The sequence below is a fragment of the Pseudorca crassidens genome, chromosome 18, assembly GCF_039906515.1.
Source record: "Pseudorca crassidens isolate mPseCra1 chromosome 18, mPseCra1.hap1, whole genome shotgun sequence".
NCBI classification, from domain to species: Eukaryota; Metazoa; Chordata; class Mammalia; order Artiodactyla; family Delphinidae; genus Pseudorca; species Pseudorca crassidens.
In genome coordinates this window covers 41769124-41788440 of record NC_090313.1, presented here as the reverse complement: position 1 = coordinate 41788440, position 19317 = coordinate 41769124, and the positions used below count along the sequence as shown (strand labels likewise).

Sequence of the window (19317 nt, the reverse complement as noted above, 5' to 3'; positions counted from 1 at the left end):
GGAAGGCTAACTCTACATGCTTGAGGTGTAAATTACATAGACTGTTGGTTATTTTATTTTACCTTATAATGATATGAAAGAATAATGTGTCAATGATTTTCACAGTCTAATGTGCAACTGATTTAAAATGATTTAATTCTCTTCCTCAAGAACATAATTAGTTAATGAGTATGTAGAAATGGAATAAAAGGAAGAATAACATTATTGGAAAATAAAGATATTTTGTCAACACTCAATTATGATTATCTTTATATATGTTTCTCCTAAATTGACGGTTACATTTTATGACCATGTGACTTTCTATACATTTATAATAATCTGAAAATTATAAATATTGTAAATTTGCTCTATAATGATGACTATGTAAATCACCCTTTTTATTAGTAAGGGTTCTCCAGAGAGCAGAATCAATAGGATAAACATATAAAAAATTAATATAAATGTAAAATACACACATACATCAAGAGGTTTATTTTAAGAAATTGTCTCCCATGTTTGAATGTTTTCTTCCCCAGGAATCCTCAAGTTTTGCTCTTTAAGGCCTTTAATTAATTGAGTGAATTTCATCCACAGTATCTAGGCTTTACTTAAAATCAATTGATTATAGATGTTAATCAAATCTTTAAAATACCTTCATGACAACACCTAGATTAGAATTTGATTACATAATTGGATGCCTAGCTTAGCAAGGTTGACACATAAAATTAACCATTACATTCTTCATTGGTAAAATCTGATGACCAAACATAATTTAATTTTATAGCCTGGTGTCATTAATGGGAATATTATGATCCTTCATATAGTACCCTATGTAAAGCAGATATAAATGATATAATGAAGATGATTATTAGTCTAAACTCACCAAAACATTTTCCATCAAGTCATTTAATGGCTTCTCATCTATTTTCTACAAATTTCTCAATACTTAATTCATCTTGCCTATATGTTCAAGGCTTTAAAATACAAACAAACATTGTAGGAACTCAAAAAAGAAGGGCATATATATTCCAATCCCATCAATTTACAGATAGGGAAAACTCCAATGAGTCTTTCTAATTCTCTGGTTCAGGTTGGTGTGTGAACACTTTTTCATAGTTCTTACTGTGTTTTATCTGTAATTGAGTACTTACTCTGTAGTGGGTCGAATAGTGCACCACACCCACCCCCCATCCCCTCCCCGCAATTCACGTCCACCTAGAACCACAGAATGTGATCTTATTTGGAAATAGTTTCTTTGTAGTTATAATGGGTTAACATAAAGTCATACTGGATTAGGGTGAGCCCTAAGTAACAATGAGTGGCATCCTTATAAAAGAGGAGAGCAAGAAATGGAGAAAAGGAAATCACGTGAAGGTACAAACACACAGGGGAGATAGCCACATAAAGACAGAGGCAGAGATCAGAGTTATGCTGCCTGAATCCCAGGAACACCAGAATCCACCAGAATTTGAGAGAGGCAAGGAAAAATCTTCTTGTGCTTTCAGAGTGAGTATGGTCCTGCTGCCACCTCCATTTTTGACTTCTCCAGAACTGAAAAAAAATAATTTCTTCTGTTATAAGCCACCCAGTTTGTAGTAATTTAGCATGGCAGCCCTAAGAAATGATTACACTTTCATTAGACATTAGAGCTTTCTCTACTTTCCTTACATTATTTTGCAAAGAATAATGAAGCTTCCACAAAGAAATCTTAAATGACTTGGGTTAAATTTATGCAAAACTGGGATTCTGTTTATAGAGGAAATGCCCCATTTGGGCACCTCTCTTCAGAGTTTCATAGTATAAAAAGTAGTGGAATGGATTAGACTGGCATTTATACTTACAGGGAAGAAGGGATTCTTCTTCAATGGGATATGTTTAAAATACCACATTAGTTGAACTGAATTGAATTCTTTGAATCTGGTCAAAACTCCTTTCCCAATCCAATTTATTTTTACCAAGAGAATAAACTGACTTAATCTGTCGTGTGTGATGTGTAATAAGTTACTTCCATTAGAGTAGCAATGAACTGCCAACGTTGTCAAACACATGGCTTTTCAAGGTGTGTTGCTCCATTTAGAGCCATGATGCAACCAAAGATTCATTAAGCTCATGTAATTAAATAAAAACAATAACCCAAATAGTTAAGAACAAAGTCATGACCTTTAATGATCCCTTAGCTTATCCCTGATACAAAATGAATGTTAATTACCATTAATGGTCTATGTATATCTAAGGTATGACACACTTATAATCTACCCAAAGGGAGTCCTCAGTTCCTTTTGTACACGAGGTACCCTTTTGAGGATGGGCATTAATTACTCTTACACAGAAACAAAAGTACTTTCAGTTCTCAAGGTATTTTCTGACAACTGTCAGCATAAGTGTACATAAAATTTTAATTGTGTCCTGGGTGGCTTCAAATATAAAATTATCCTTGAGAGCTTTTAGGAGAACTTTACACTTTAGTTGCCATGTAAAGAAAGCTTAATAACTAATTTTCTGATTATGTTCAGGCAGCACAAGTTACATTTAATTTATGTGCATAGAACTGGCAGTTTGATACATGGTTAAGATCAAATTTAATTTTCTACTAAAATTACAAAATTTGCAAACTCAGCACTACAAGGGACTGTGTTTATATGAACCTACAATTTATTTTTCAATACTTCCTTCATAAATAAGTGTGTGTATAAATATCTTCTTTTTTTTTTTCAAAATTCAGAATTATTGCTCAGTTTTATTTAGAAAGCTATTCAGCAATTAGTCCTTCATATTCTAAACTTTGGGTCCCATTTTGAAAATCTCTTAGAAGTGAATTTTGGAGAGACACAAAGGAAAAAAAATAGTTAATGTTAAACTTTTTGTGCTTATAAGAAATAACCTGTGTATCAGTTATCTATTACTGTATAAAAATAAAGCAAACAAAAAACCTTCTAAAACTGCCTGACTTAATGCAACAGCCATTTGTTTAGCCTAAGATGCTGTGGGTTAGCACCTGAAGCTGAGCTCAGCTGGGCGATTCTTCTGTGTATGACTGGGCTCTGTGATTGCATTCAGTAGCCAGTCACATGGTGGATTGGCTGGGGGACGACTGGTGCAAGATGGCCTCACTCATTTCTCTGGTTATGAGTTCCCTGTTGGCTGAGGTGAAAGGGCAACTAGACCACATGTCTTCCAACATCCTGCAGGCTAACTTAGGCTTGTTCTCATGACATCTCCTTGGGGTTCCAGAGGTGAGAGTGGAAGTGTAAAAGGCCTCCTGTGTCCTCTGCTCAGAACTGGTATAATTCCACTTACTCCATATTCTGTTGCTCAAAGCAAATCACAAACCCCATCAAAATACAAGGCATAAATAAACTCTATTTACTGATGGGAGAAGCTTCCAAATCACAAAGAAAAAAAAATGTCATTAAAGGGTAGAATAAAAAGTTATGGTCACTTTTTGCAGTCTTTTATAGAATGCTTGTCAACAAATGAATGGTTTAAAACTCTACACAAAGATTCTGATTTAGTTGGTCTAGAAACCACTTCAGTAATATTTATACAGCAGAAACAGCCCATAGAGACATTCAGAGTACCCATGTTCTCACAGAGTAGGGGTAAGTCATAATTTTAAGTATTAATTTCCCCATTGACAAAATGATGACTTAGAGTTGAAAATTCTAGGTGCCCAATCAACTCTGAGATTCTTGTCATCTAACTTCAGTTATCTAGGAAAACATTTCACATTTAATTCATTATTAGGTATTGTATTGCACATAGATTTCAATTTCCTTATTTACATAGAATAATTTATGTTCATATTAAAATCATATTCAGTCAATTCTTTTATACTTTTTTTTTTTTTTTTTCCGGTACGCGGGCCTCTCATTGTTGTGGCCTCTCCCATTGTGGAGCACAGGCTCCGGACACGCAGGCTCAGTGGCCATGGCTCACGGGCCCAGCCGCTCCACAGCATGTGGGATCTTCCTGGACCGGGGCACGAACCCGTGTCCCCTGCATCAGCAGGCAGACTCTCAACCACTGCGCCACCAGGGAAGCCCTATTTTATACTTTTAATCAATGGGTCAATTCTAAAAAAATGGTGTCCTTGTTTATAAAATCTCAAAGCAATAGGTCTTTTTATTACTAGGCTCTCATGTTGTGTAGTTTATAAACATTTTATATTTAAGGATTGTCTTTATGCATCTGTATTTTGAAATAATGCTTGTTGAAATGTCATAGATGTCATATGGAGTGTTATATAATACAAAAAAGGCACAATTTCATTTTCGAGGCCTGTCAGAATTTTTTTTTTTTTTTCATTCAATAAGGAGCAAAGAAGAGACATAACACACTTGAGAGACTATTTCTTAGAAGACTCCCTTAGAAGGTTGCACGTGAACAAGTCTTACTGATGAGGAGGGAATGTCAGGCCAATGGTTATGGAGTGTGAAGCAAGTAGAGAGACAGATAAGAGGGAAATACCCAGTTTTAACAGGGATGTAATATGGTGCTCAATGCTCCATGCAAAGCAGAAGAGAGATGAAGCTGAGAGGGGCACACCATGGAGAGAGCTTGGATATTACTTTGTAAGATATCTGGAGTGTTTCAGAAGATGAAAAGTAAAATTTTCAAAATGATTAGAAATTCCAAATCATTCCAAGAGAATGATACAACTTGAAGTTGTATATAGAGAGAAGAGAATCTGCAAAATCCTGGGATGACTGGAAAATAAAGAGCCCATGAAGAAGATGAAGAAGGTCATGGACTTTGAGAAGGTAATGTTGAGTGTCAAGAAGATGGAGGTTGTAGAATTTAGAAGACTGAAAAATGTCCATTAGCTGTAAAGAGGTCAATGCTTACTTCAGTGAAGGTGGCTCCAGCAGACTGTAGTAAGGTGTTGAGTGATGTTGTTAAGGAGATGGATTCAGTGGACGGTAACTCTTCTGAGAAGTTCAGATGAAAAGGAAGAAGGATTTTTTTTAATCTTACTATGAATATATTAGTAAAATATTTCAATATGTCTTCACATATATAATAAACCATATATAGTGTTTATTTTAAAGTTTTGTTTCCATTTTATTTAATGATTTTAGAATCATGAGATACTTTGTTGAAAATTGAACTTCTCACTAAGAATAATCTTTGCCAAATATTTTGCTGTGATGAACCTCTCACATTCCTCTGCAAACCTATAGTGGACTTCATCCCATATGTGATGGTTAATTTTATGTGTCCATTTAGATAGGCCATGAAAGCCAGGTATTTGATCAAATATTATTTTAGTTGTTACTGTAAAGGTATTTTTAGATGAGATTAACATTTAAATTAGGGGACTTAGAGTAAAGCAGATTATCCTCAGTAATGTGGTGGGCCTCATCAAATCACTTGAAGGCCTTAAGAGAAAAAGACTGACCTTCTCCAGTGAAGAGAGAATTCTACCAGCAGACGGCCTTTGGACTCAAACTACAACTCTTTCCTGGGTCTCCAGCCTGTCACCTTAGTCTGCAGATTTTGCATTTGAGAGCTTCCACAGTTTCATGAACTAATTCTTAAAACTAAATTTCTCTCTCTCTCTCTCTTTCTCTCTCTTTCCGTCTTACTTTCTCTCTCTCTCTCTGTATGTATATATAAATATACACATACATTTATATACTTATATTATATATCTGAACATATATATTAAATATATAATTATATATATTTTATATGTATTTATACACACACATTCTATGAGTTATCCTTCTCTGGAGAACACTGACTAATACCCCTTGAGATGTAAATATTAAAAGGTCAGGAATCTAATTTGGTAAAAGGCTCCATTCTGGCAAAAATAATTCCTCTGAACTTTCTAGTTTTGGACAATGTTTGCTGAATATTTGTATGTGGAAATATATTGAAAAGAATTAAATCATTACCTTCCAATGATATATGCTTTTAGTAGATGTTCCCCCCACTTCTGATTTCTTATTATATACATATTAAATTATCCTATTACCTTTCACTCTGTCTCTATGAATAATATGCAGAAATCAAGAATACAAAGTACCAATTAATGAAAATATAAGTGAAACATTTATATTGTCTGAACATCATTAACATGAAAGACTTTTTTAATTACGAGTATCCTTGTCACTGAACTAGACAACCAAGGTAACACTAATAAGAAGTGTAGAGAAAAAAATCTTTTACCTCTGTGCATTCCTGTATAGCATGTTTGGTTTTCTAGTAGCCTTGTCAAACAGCGTACAATGATCCAAGGGAAAGCACATCGTTTTTGCACAGAAACAATTTGCAGTGAGTAACTTGAAGACCCTTTTAGTGTATAATGAAAATTTTACTGGATAGCTTTTAAGATGAACCCTTAACAAAAATGTTTGCCTCACTTAGGCCACTGAAAACCCAAAGCCTAGAGGACTTCCTGTTCAGTGACTGAGTTATTCAGTGACTAAATGTGCCCTGGATAAAAGATTTATTTTAATTAGAATAACTGTTTGAATGACTTCTGTGTTAATCTTTGCAGAGTAAACACTAAAGACTTTTCAATAGTCTACAAGGATCTATATAGCCTGGCCCCTGGCTCTCTCCTTGACTTCATCTCCCCACACATCTCCCTTATTCCTCTCTGTTCGGCACTACAGGCCTTCTTTCATTCTTCAAACATGCAAAGCAAATTCTGCCTGGAATGCTCTTCACACAGGTATCCTCAAACCCCTTCATTTCTTTGAGGCTTTCTGTTCAAATGTCATCTTCTCAGTAGGCCTTTTACACTGTGTAAAATGTCAACTGACCCTGTCTTACCTATTTATTATGTATATCAAAATATGTATACTAATTATATAAACTATGTACTAATTAAGTATTTAATATGTACAATATAGATAGGTTTTGGGTTCACTCCAATCCAGACCCTATAGCTACCAGGTGTGGGGCCAGTGCTAGCACTCACTGGGAACAATGTATCCTGAGCTGACAAATAAGCCCTAAAGACTCCAGGGTGCTCATTACCAGGGCATTCAGTATCTCTGTGTGCAATGCAGCTACTGGTCCTCATCTGGGCAGATAATTAGAAATATTGAGTATTACCTCCATATTTTCTTACCTCCATACATTCTAAAATTGAGGTCTATTTTTCAGAACAATAGTGTTGAGAGATAAATAAGCTAATTCATTTAGAATTTCAATTTTAATAATTCCAAGTTTTACCCTCAAAATACTTCAAATAGGATTTGCAAAAGTTTTTAACTTCTAAAATGTATTGACTTCATCATTGGAAACACCATTTGAATGTAATTCTGTAATATGTTTTTATATTTTAACTTGCCTGTTTATCCAGTTTTGTATTTGCTTTTAAAGGCCCACGGATTTTAACTTAATTTATAACTATTTGTGCATACTTTCTGTGATAGAAAAGCATGGTCCTATAACTCAAATTCAGTGATTATTTTGATTTGTACCCTCTTCAAAATATTAATTTGTACATATACAATTTTTAGGAGTTATAGCTACTCACTTGAAACTATTTTTCACAATTCACTAAAGTTTTTCTAATGCCCCCAATTATTCTTTATGAATTGTTTTTATTGTCTAAAAAAATGCAAAATGCCAAGGCTTTGTTCATTTTTACCCAGCAGCAGAAGCCATTTTGATGATAAGAAGATGAGGCTTCCTTTGTAAGTCTTATCTTTTCATCACAGACAGATGAGGATTGAATGTGACAACATATGAGAAGCATTTAGAAGATCGTGCCTGTCATAAAATAAGAGCACAACAAAAATTTTCCAAAAACCAAACTTATTTGTTTATTTTTATATTAAAAGAAATTGTGTTAAAAGATTAAACTAATTCCTGTTTTTTATTGATTAATTTATTATTTTGTTTGTTTATTTACTGGTTTCATTAAATCCTTCCCTGCATGGAATAAAGGAAGGGTCATTGGGTGAGGAGTCAGAAGAGCTTTGTTTGAGCTTTAGCTGTTTTATTCCCTAAGATGTGTAACCTTGAATAAGTCACTTAATAAACTCAAAGAACTTACAGTCTATAAAACAGAAATAATTCTTTCCTATAACTATATGGGGTAGTGAGGATAATCAAGTGAGGTAATACTTGACAAGTTGCTTTCTAATGGACATACAGATATCTCTGTGTGTGTGTGTGTGTGTGTGTGTGTGCGCGCGCGCATATGTGTGTGTGTGTGTATGGTCTTTAAGATACATTTTGATGACTGATTATCTCATTTCAATGATATTATTACAAATATAGCTAGAGTTCTTTTCAAACATACATTATAGTGAACATTTTTTAGTTTATTCTTTGAAACTTTGTTTCTTCTAGTAGCTAGCATCATAGACGTGGGGAGAAACCTCCCTCATACTGCTATTCCAGATCTGTGATAGTGGAGGTTGCCAATGATAACAGCACATGGCCCTGGGAAAACTGAGGGCATGTTACCCAAGTAATGTCAACCAGAGCCCTTCCTGAGAATTATTTTAATTAGATGAAGAGAAGAGAGTTTTCTAAGATGTGAGTCTAGGCTCTACTGTCAACTGTAATATCTTGTTTCTAGATAGTTAAGGGTACTCCTAATAGTCAAGGGTTTCACCTGCTGCATTCTGAATCAGTCAAGTTTGATATGAAATTCTGTTGTATCATAACTTAAAATATGTCATAAACAAAGTGATATAAATTGTGGTATTTGGATTATCCTACCTATTGCTCTTCTCACATCTGGGCTGTTTAGTGGAGGGCTGGATAGGAATTTGCTAAAATACATAGCAAATCTTAGAGCTTGTTATTCTAAGAGAGTTTCAACAAGGATATTTGTGATTATAGTATGGTATTTTAGACTTAAAGACATTGCAAAAATATTCACAGTTATTATTATTTTTTTTAAATTTCATGTTAGTTGAAAAAGGACATCTTATTCTATATATAATTCAGAGCCTAGTGGTGAGTTGCTGCAAGGGAAGCCAGGCATACCAAGAAATGTCTCCATCGTGCTAACAATTTTTAATGTGACAAATGCAGTTTATTATTCCTGCCATGACTAAATATTGAAGTGGATGATTCCAGTTTTCCAATGTTTCTTGTTCTGAAGAATATACATTAAACATTGTTCTGTTACCAGCACTTTACTAATCAGAATGTCAAAAAGTTTGGTGAGTCATTGGTTTGGTTTCCATTTATGCCACGTATAAACATAAACAATCAAACAGATTTGGATTAAAGGACTCAATAGTACTTCTTTATTAGAGAGCCATTTTGTACTTTGGGGCCAAGTGTATTTTTATATAATAAATTGAGAAAAAAAGATAAGCCACAGTTTTATAATAAAATATTCCTGCCAGGTATTAATAACTGTAGCTTTTGTCCCACTTGACAAGAGCTATTTTTGAATTTGTTATGAATTTCAGAATCTCTAACAACAGAATACACTGCCAACGTTTATAAGGGTACTAAAAAGACTGTCAGCCTTGATGCATGATGCATTCATTAGACAGTTATACTGAGTGAAGAGTCACCAGTAGTATAACTCTTATAGGAATGCATGCAGCTAAGGCGATTCATAAGAGAAAGTGGGTAGGAGAGAGAAAGGAAAAAAAATATACAGTAACAATTTAATTAAGGCATCCTTTAAAAAAAACTATTCATCTTTATAAAACTAGAGGTTTCAGATTCTCCTGATTTTTCTCCAAAAATTGTGAAGTCTTCTAAATTACATAGTTATATCAGAATGACATCACGGAGCTGGGACCAGCAGAATTTTCAATTTTGAATTCATCAGGTTCATTCTCTGAAGTTGAAACATCAATATGCATTAATGAAAACAGCACTTCTAAAAGTGAGAATGAGGAAAATTACTGAATCTAAACAAAGTGTATATGCTGCCATGATGATCATTTCATAGTGTTTTCAGTTATATTTTCAAATTGTCTAATAAGACCAGACTTCTACCCTCCGTCAACATGCAGCCCACACAGAACTCCAGAAATCAACCAATGACACTAAAACTGGATTTGGTTAAATAAAATGATTTTGGGGTGTTCTTTCTATAACTTTATGTTTGCATTTTAATCAAAACATGTTGTTAGATAATACAGTCAATTAATAAAGTTGTTGGATAGCCATGCAAAATATGTGTTGACTTCTCTCTAAGCTGTGTCTCTTAAAGCTAACAGCATAAACAAATTAAAATAATACTGTGGTTAAATAAGTGCCTCTTGCAATGAATAAGTAATGATATTTAGTCTATTTAAATTCAGTGACATGAGGAAAAAGTACTTAAAATCAGGTGTTTTCATCAGTGAGTGTAAGATTGGGATATAATATTTTTAAAGTGAAGGAGATTAAAAATATTTTGTTAAATTTGCAGAAAACTAAAAGATAAATGCTTATTTTTTTTTAAGTAATTTACTGCTCCTTTTAAACTGTAATACGTTGTTCCTTGCTACACATGGGAAAATCAGGAAATATGATTTAGAAGAATTTTCAGGGAAAATAGTCTTTTTTTTGGTGTAATTTAACTTTAATATGGTATGTTTTATAAAGATGAATTTAAAAAAAATTAGTTTTTGCAATAATATGTTTTGTTTTGCTTCTAATACAAACATAGAGGACTCAAGTCATTAAATACTTAAACAAATGGTTATGATCCCAGCATTTTTATAATTAATAGGGACATTAAAGCTAATTTTTTAAAAAAACACCTGGATTTTTTTCGATATTGTATGTTCTTCTTTTAATTTCTTAACTATATTTATAGAATATTGATAAAAAAATGGTGTTTACTCATCAAAAGTGAAAGAAATATTATTACACTTTTAAGGAGATAAAATTTTGCCTATTAGTAGCAAATGAAAACCAGAATTACTAAATGATTTTGTATTTTATAAACTTAATCTACAGATTCAATATTCTTATTGAAATTGTAACATTTCTCCCAGTTTGTAAGCCCATGTACTTTTCATTATTTTCTTTTTCATTTCTGTACTTTTCATTTATTTTTAGATGTTTAACTACCTGGATCTCTATATAGAAATTAGAACTTAGAAGTCTATATGGAAATTTATATCTCTATATAGAACCATTTTTAAAACATAATATAGTTTGTCATATCTTAGGAAACTGTTTATAATACCTCAGTGGCTTACCTTATAGTTCATATTCAACTAAGTCATCAAACCACTGTTGATATTCATTTTATTCTCAGTTTTCACATACTCTTTATAAAGCTTTTTATTACAAAGAACCATGGTTCTTTGAAATAAGACAAATATTACAGATATGTTGAGTACAGAAAGTAAAATTTTCCATCACTCCTCCTTTCTCAGGCTTTAGTCTTGTATTTATTTTCAAGATTTGTAAATGGATGTAGATATAAAAGAAACCAAGCTCACCATGTTGTTGGTAGATTTTTTTCTTTGAACAATATGTTTGTGACAACTTTTACATTCTATCTATTCTGCTGACTTTAACCAGTAAGTTGACTAGCTACTTACTACTAGAATTAATTGACTAATACCTTAGGGTCTAGCTAAAAAAATAATCTTAGGATTCAGAGAACAATGATTTCTTAAAAAATTATTTTCTGAAAGTAGTTATTATACTTAAAAGCAAAAGGAATTTGATTGCTAATTTATGATGAGTATCTAAATAGTTTTACACTTTCTATTTTTTACATATTCTCAATATTTAATTGTTTTTTAAAAAGTATAAACCATGAAATGTAGAAAAGGGTTCAATGGCTCATTATGAGAAAATAGAAAGTGAGTTAAAATTCTAAAAAGGAAGAGATTAATAGTCTGGAACATATCCACAATTATCTGGAAACAGCTGGTGCCCTTTCACCATTGCTTCAAGTGAAGGCCCTGGCTTTATCCCTCTCTGCCAGAAATAACATCAGCCCAGAAGCCCTGAATCCCAGCAGCACAGAACTGCCAGAGTGCTAGGGAACATGAGCGTAATAGTGCCTTCCTCAGCCTACACAAGTATGTGTTGCTAAGGCTATAGGATAACCTTTTAACTCCTTCATAGATACTTTTTTGAGTTATACATATCATTAAGCCACTACATCTTACCCTCGGTTAAATCATTTTTAAAACTATAATTAGTTTTCATACTGTCACTCAGTTTAAAATAGTTCAATATTCTGCCAAAAATGCTGTAATAGCCAAGCACTAATAACAGGTAGAAAGAAAAGGGAAAACCAATGAGAATGGCTCTTCTGATATGGAAGTGAGCAGTTAGAAAATAAAATCAATCAAATCTTTATATATTTGTCTTAAATATTAAAACCCACTGGTCTATTTGTAAATCTTTTCCAGTTCTTATTTGGACAACTCCTCTACTGACAGATTTATAGGACATGTTTAAGCATCGAGATTTGATTTAAGGAATTCCAGTTTATGAAATAAACATAAATAACATATATTAGGGTGGAAGAAACAGAGCAATTAGTTATGTACAGACATTCTCATTTAGCAGGAGAGGAAATTGTAACTCAGAGAATTTAAGTTAACATGAGCCTGTAGCCTAAAACTCTTTAAGTTCCTTGCTTGTTATCTTTCATGAATAATCACATGATGGAAATCTAACTTAAAATTCAATGAACATCTTTGTTTTGATGCTTCATTAATTAGAGTGTATAAACAGTACTTTAAAAGGAAAATGATTTAAAGCCTCAAATCAAAAACTGTTCCTCTTCTTTGTCCAGGAGCTGTCCTGCCTTTTACAGATTTAGGGGAAGGATAACCACCACTAAGGCATCTCAAGATATAATCAATGTTTCTTAGAGGAGCTGTTAAAATGTAGATGAGGCTTTTCTTCCTTTAGTACAAATTCTTGATAGTAAAGAACTTCTAGTGAATGAAAGATTCATACCATAACAAGAAGATTGCTTCTTGAGACGTTCATAATGTACTAGCCTTTTATTTTAACATTATGCCTTTTTGTTGGTAGCAGTGCTTTCGACTGCCAGATTGAAAACAATGATTTTTAATCAGTTTTCCATATATAACTTTTAATGAGTACATCACAGAAATCCATTGAGATTAAATGGGGATAAAGACTGTTGTTTTCTGGTACTTGATGGGAATAAAGTGCAGCATCCTCCCAGTCTCAAAATAAATGCAAAAGCGGAGCTATCTATTATCAGCAAGTTCTCATTTGTCTTTTGTTCTTTAGACCAGAGTTCTTATCACCACCTGAGTCTGATAGAACCAATATTACCAAGGAAGCAGGGGACAAAAGAGATCAAAGAGAGCAGACAAAAGGAAGCAAAGGAAAAAAAAAAAAGGTTTAAAACAAAACAAGGATTTTGTTTTACCTCCAACTCTTTTTAATCACTTGTAGTTATTTTTAAAGTCCTTTTTTTCTTAAGGCACTTCAGTACTATCACAATAATAAGCATAGGGGAAAAACAATGGAGGATTAAAAAAAAAACAAAAACAAAACCCCCAAAACCCACAGCCTCTCTTCAACATCAAGCATCATGGTTCAGGCCTGAAAACATAAGTGTAGGAAGTCAGGGAGTCTCACATAAAGGTGTACAAATATTTCAAAACAGGAAGCGATTGGTGAAGTATATCAAAAGACAGTGTACTCCCCAGAGTGAGTCCTCAAAATTATAATGCAGCCAACATCAACAAGAGATTTCTTTGTGCTGTTTAACTGCACAAATCATCTCATTTCCTCACAATCAACTTACTTGCTGGTGAAGACAGGGAAGAGCCTTGCTGGTAATATTAACCATATTTTTATGTTTTCATTGGATCAGCAGACACATGGAAATAGGCATTACTAAAGTATAATGAGGATTGTCCTAATTTCTAAATGACATTTGTTTAGCACGTATTGTGATACTAGATTGATGATAATTGGGGGACTTTTTTTTTCTTTTTCTTGTTAATGGCATAGTTTACTTTCTTTAAAAAAAAAGAAAAAAAAGAAAAAAGATACCACAAAGATACTTAATAGATGGCAAAGAGGTAAGAATTCTCCCAAAAGAGATAGGACTATGTAAATAATCTACATCAATTAATAGAGATTTAATATTCAAAGCACTGCAATAAGAAAGAGGTAAAATGTTACTGAGTCAGTGTTTTCATCTCATTTGAGATAGTTTCAGGAGATAAGTCACACACTGTCTAAAAGTAATGAAGTCTGAAAGGTTGACCACTGGGAATCCTTGTCACAAACACATATCTTCTCATGCTCTGACAGTATTAATAATTTCTTTCCATAGACAAAAGACCTTCAAAACTCTAGACCATATGAGAAGGGAGTAGGAGAAGCTTAAGAAGAAATTAAAACCTGCACTTAAGTTTGAAAGTGTAAGCAGAGAAATTCTCGTGTATTAAATTCCACTGATAGTGACTGACAATATAAAAATATCAATATAACTTAACTACATATGTAGGGAGATATGTGTGTGTGTGAATGTATTTATGGTGTATTGTGTATCTGTGTTGTGTGTGTATTTATGGCTATAACTCTTATCATGAAAGTTGTGGGTCATTTAGTTCTTGGAAAAGAATTTTTTTCCTGAAAAAGAAAAGTATTTTTTCCCCCAAAGTAAGGTGATATATATTTTTTTCTAGTATGCAATACTGTCTTGTGTTTATGTGGTATTGATCTGTATGAGGAACTTTTGCTTTATATCTTTGATCTGTAACTGTGGTATATATATATTGTACTTTATGTCACACATATATACTATACCCTATAAAAGAGATATAAGAAGAAAGAGACAAAGCAATTCAGTTTGATCTGTCAAATACTTTTATCTTTCAGAAAAAAAGTACTTTAAAGCACTTTAAAGCAGACTTCTTATAATAAAGAGACTGCATAATATTCAGTTCCAATATGATTTTATTTAATATTCTCCAGACGATCAGATTTCATCACATCTTAACAAACAGTGTAGTTATTAGTTTTTGGAACAACTATGACTCTGCTGATGTGCAAACAAAAAGAAAAAGAGATACAAACCTTTTTGTTGCTCAAAAAACTTCATACAAATAGTAATAAAAGGCAGTTACTTTTCCCCCCAAATAGTTCATTTTAGTGCAATAGGTTCTATTTTCTCAGCTGTCAGTACTATTATTGGTGTAAAGCCTAGGTGTATAGCTAGAATTTTCCAGTTCCCTTAAGTGGGGAATCAGTTTGTGTCTGAAGAAATGGTACATCTCAAGTCCTTTTCAACCTGTGGGTATTTGAGAGTTATTAACTTCAACTTCCTTTCTGCCTTTTGAAATCTGACACTGATTTGTCTCATTATCTCCCAGAGGCCTCTATGTGCAATTAGCCATTGGATTCACTGAGTAATTACTTCATTTTTCATGTAAAATGCACTTGATTTATTATATACTTGGGAGGCAATGGCAGAGATAGGTCAACAGCACTTAGAGGAGATTAGAGGAGATATTCTATTTAACTGTGGAAGCAATCAATTCCCATAGGATTGTTAGAGAAGAGTAAGAAGGGTGCCACTCCAGTTTAACAGTGGTTTTCTAGATGAATTTGCCACTGCTTTGAAAATTAACTGAGTAATGGGAGGTCATTTTTTTAAATTCTACTTTACAAATATCCTAGTGTGAGTAGTAGAATGATGCACCAATTAGGACAAATATAAGAAAAAATTGTTTTTAAATCTAAATAAGAGTTTCACAGTTCCTATAAACTGTGTAAATCAGGCCAGTTTTACTGTTTAAATGGAAAAAGAAGACCATTGTTATACTCTGCCTATCCTTTTAGAAGAATTTTGCTAGCAATTGCTGTACTAATGTAATACTGTTCTAAATGGATTTTTTTCTGTCTATGGATAGGTTACTCTGACTTAAACAAACAATACTTTACACAGTAATACAAAAGGTATGACTGGCTTAGAATGAAGAAAGATTGTTTCCTTTTGATTAGGTACTCACATTTTATGTGTAGTTTAGTAGTTGATACTGTACAGCTGAAAATTACCCTTCAGTTGCTTGGAAAACACATTTTAGCAAGATGCCAGCACTTTTGTTTCTGTTTGTACAATTGCACTATCACTAGGAGCTTCCTCAGTAGAGTAGTTTCCTTCTGCGGGGCTGGCATCTGAAGAGAAGATAATTGAGTGACCTTGTCTGGCAGAGGAGGAATGCCAAGTCGGAAATGGAAGACTCCCCTGTGAAGGGAACTGCTGAGAGTATTCATTGCCCAAGACAACAAAGCAGGGGTGTGGATCTTTCAGAAATTATAAAGCCAGCTCCAAAAGGATCAGGCTTTGTCTTTCTCTGTCATTTCTGTTGTTATTTTTCTAATTCTAGGTAAACGAGAGATGGTGAAATTGCAGGAAGGATTAAAAAAAAATAAGTTATTCCTTCAGGATCATCACTCTTTAACAATATATTTTTTATTGTGTGTATAATTTAGGTTTTTTTTTTCTGTAACAACACCTTTACCCCTTTTTACTTTAGAGACTATGGTATAATAACCCTCCAACAGAGCTACTGTAATTTGATTCCTTTTAGTATTTACTTAGGGACACATAGGAGTGACCTTGTATACTTGATCAATGTATGCATTTGATGATTTGTCTCTAATATATGATCCATTCTTTATATTTTCTTTTTATCTTTGACTTCCTTACTTATTTTGGGCCATTGTGTCAAAGTATTGTTAAGAATGTAAAAAGTCAAGCAGCTTTCCTTATGTAGTTTCAACAACATGGAACTTCATTAGCAGAAAGGGTATTACCAGTCTATGAAATAGAAAGTCCAGGAGAATGAACTTCCTTCTTCAGAGTATCAAAACTACATCCACATAAGCACCTGAATATTCTCATCTGTTTTATATAAATTAAAAGAGAGGGGCAGAGATGAATGCAGAAAAAGAGAAAACAATCATCTCTAGGTCAAAGTAGTAGGGAAAATTTATATCTAACATACAAAGTGATGAATCAAAAAGAGTTTTCTATCTTTTAATTAAGAAAAATGACATGACAACATTTGCTGGTTTGGAATTTGTCTTCTTTGTGTAACACCTTGAATAAAACAAAGTAGGAGCTGTATTTCACCCTGTTAAAATAATTTGGGAGTGATTACAACATGGAAAAATGGACAAAAGTAAAAAAAATAAGTTTTCAGTAACCAGCTATTTTCCCCAGGAGGTGTCCTGTAAGACTGATAATGTTTTCTGAAAAGCTTTTGTATTGGATTAGTGCTAGTTAGTTTTAGTGTCCAAAAACAAAGCTGGCTAGGAATGAGGAAATCCCAAGAATATTCATATTCAAATCCCATCACCGCTGCAAGGCCTACCTGCTCATATTTAGCTCAACCAGGCATGGAATGGCTTTTTCTACCACTTTGGCAGTTGTGTGAATTCAGTGATATGCTCACAGTACTTTCATGCAATTTTGTTTGCACCAAAGATAATCATGTAGGTTTATTATCTAGAACTAATCCAAAAGACAGATTCTCTTGTTCACAGAGATTTTGTTACAAACAAAAGTAATCCTAACATTTCTCATTTAGGTCACTTTGAGATACTTTTGCTGGGGATGTGGTAAGTCTGTTTCAAACTTCCTTCATGTGAAATTTGACTTTACTATGTTTCAGATATTAAGAGTAAAACCAGGTTATCAAAAGCATCTTGCATGTTCACTCCCAGTGCAGTAAGAATTTATCTCTTTCTAAGTATTCATAAAATAAAAAGATAAATTATGCCAATTTAACAAATACTAGTGACCTAGAAGGAACTGTAAATCAGTATACTATGGGGGCAGGGAGGGATGGAGAGACAGAGTGATTTAAAAGCATTGTGTAAGTTAAAAAATACATGGAATTTAAAACTGTCATGATTTTTAGGCATTTTAGCTCAGTAAAATTTCTGAACTTTGAGTTGTACAGATTTTCCTCTTTTGGGGAATCTTCATTCTGACAAAACGTTAATCAAAATATTTGTACAAGACACAGTACTCTTATTTCTATCTTTTATTAGCACCACATGATCACGGTCACTTTGCAAAGAATTTGTATCTCAAACCTCAGGTGTTCTTTCTTCGTGTTTGTTCAGTTCATAATTAAAATAAATAGCATCATTACTTCTCTGAAGTGCTTGCAACAAGGAGGTCCCAGATAGTGGAAGCTTTCTCCCCTTCTAGGTAGAAATGGATAGGTGGCTTTACACTCACACCTATTATTTATTTTTACTGAGCACCAATTATGTCTTAGCCTGGTGCTCAGCCCTGAGAATATACAAAGAATAATATTGTCATAGCCTCTTCTACTGGGAGACTCAGACTGACACCCAATTAAATAGTGCAAATAAGTGCTTTGAAAGGGAAGGTCTGTGCAGTTGAGGTGCAAATAAATGGAAAGATTTAAACACTATTTAGGAGCTGACATCTAAGATTAAATTGTGTGGGTCGAAGGAGTTGGATAAGTCAAGAATAACATACATGGTCTCAACCTTGGCAACAAGGTGAAAGCTGGGGAGTTTGAGAGAGAAGAGGATAAAGTCCCTTTTGGACATGCTTATTTTGAAGGGCCTTTGGGGAATGCAAATGGAGATGTATGAGATGCAGATGAATGTATGTTGTGGGCAGAGGCCAAATTACAGCAGCTTGAAACGTAAATGAGTGGTAAAGAGTCAGAGACATTCAGTGCAGACAAATGTGTTTAAAGAAATTTGGCTTAAAGCAGCAAGACTGAGTAGGTGAGCTAAAAGAAAGATTTTTTTTTTTCTTTTTGCTTTGTTTTACAATGGAAAAGATTTTGACCTATGTAAATGCTGATGGTGGTGTGCCAGAAAAGAAGGAAACATTGAAGAGTGAATAAAAGAGTCATAATTGATAGTATTTAGTTCCAGAGAGGGAGGAGAAAATTGGATGCAGAACCCATGGAGGGACTAGGATATCACAGGAGACTTGCTGACCTTAATTTTGAAAGCAGAAATGATAAGTGAAGAATTAGGGAAGATTGTAAAGGGATGGCAGATCGGGGGAATTCCCTGCTGATGTTGTCTGAGTCCAATAATTGACATGGCCTTTGTAGAGGGAGGGAGGGGGCAAATAAGTGGCGATGAGAGGTGTAAGAAAGAAGGAAGATTTAAAATGCCACTGTACAGAAAGGGAATGAGAGAGAGAGAACCAGAAGTAGTGCCGAACAGTTCTAAAAAGCACACAACTGAAGTTAGAACCACAATTAGTAGTGACACTAACTTGTGAAATTCTGAGATTTTTCTCCTGAGGGATGAAAGTGTGCATGGTGGGTACACACACACACACATACATGCACACTCATTCACTCACTCAAGGTTTGTAATAGAGATTTCCTCCAAAAGTTGCCAGCTATTTTAAAACAAACAAAAGACGGCAATTTT

At 33.6% G+C, this 19317-nt stretch overlaps 1 protein-coding gene across 4 annotated transcripts in view; it reads left to right on the top strand.

The window, feature by feature from the left end:
* PCDH9 (protocadherin 9) overlaps positions 1-19317 on the top strand; it is a 966004-nt gene that overhangs the window by 713156 nt on the left and 233531 nt on the right. Inside the window, exon 5 of one of the 4 annotated variants that reach the window (XM_067712926.1) lies at positions 17469-17499. The exons of the other annotated variants lie outside the window; for them this stretch is intronic. Within the exon in view, the coding sequence (XP_067569027.1) occupies positions 17469-17499 (31 nt within the window). The remainder of the gene's footprint in view (positions 1-17468; positions 17500-19317) is intronic. 4 annotated transcript variants of the gene reach the window in all.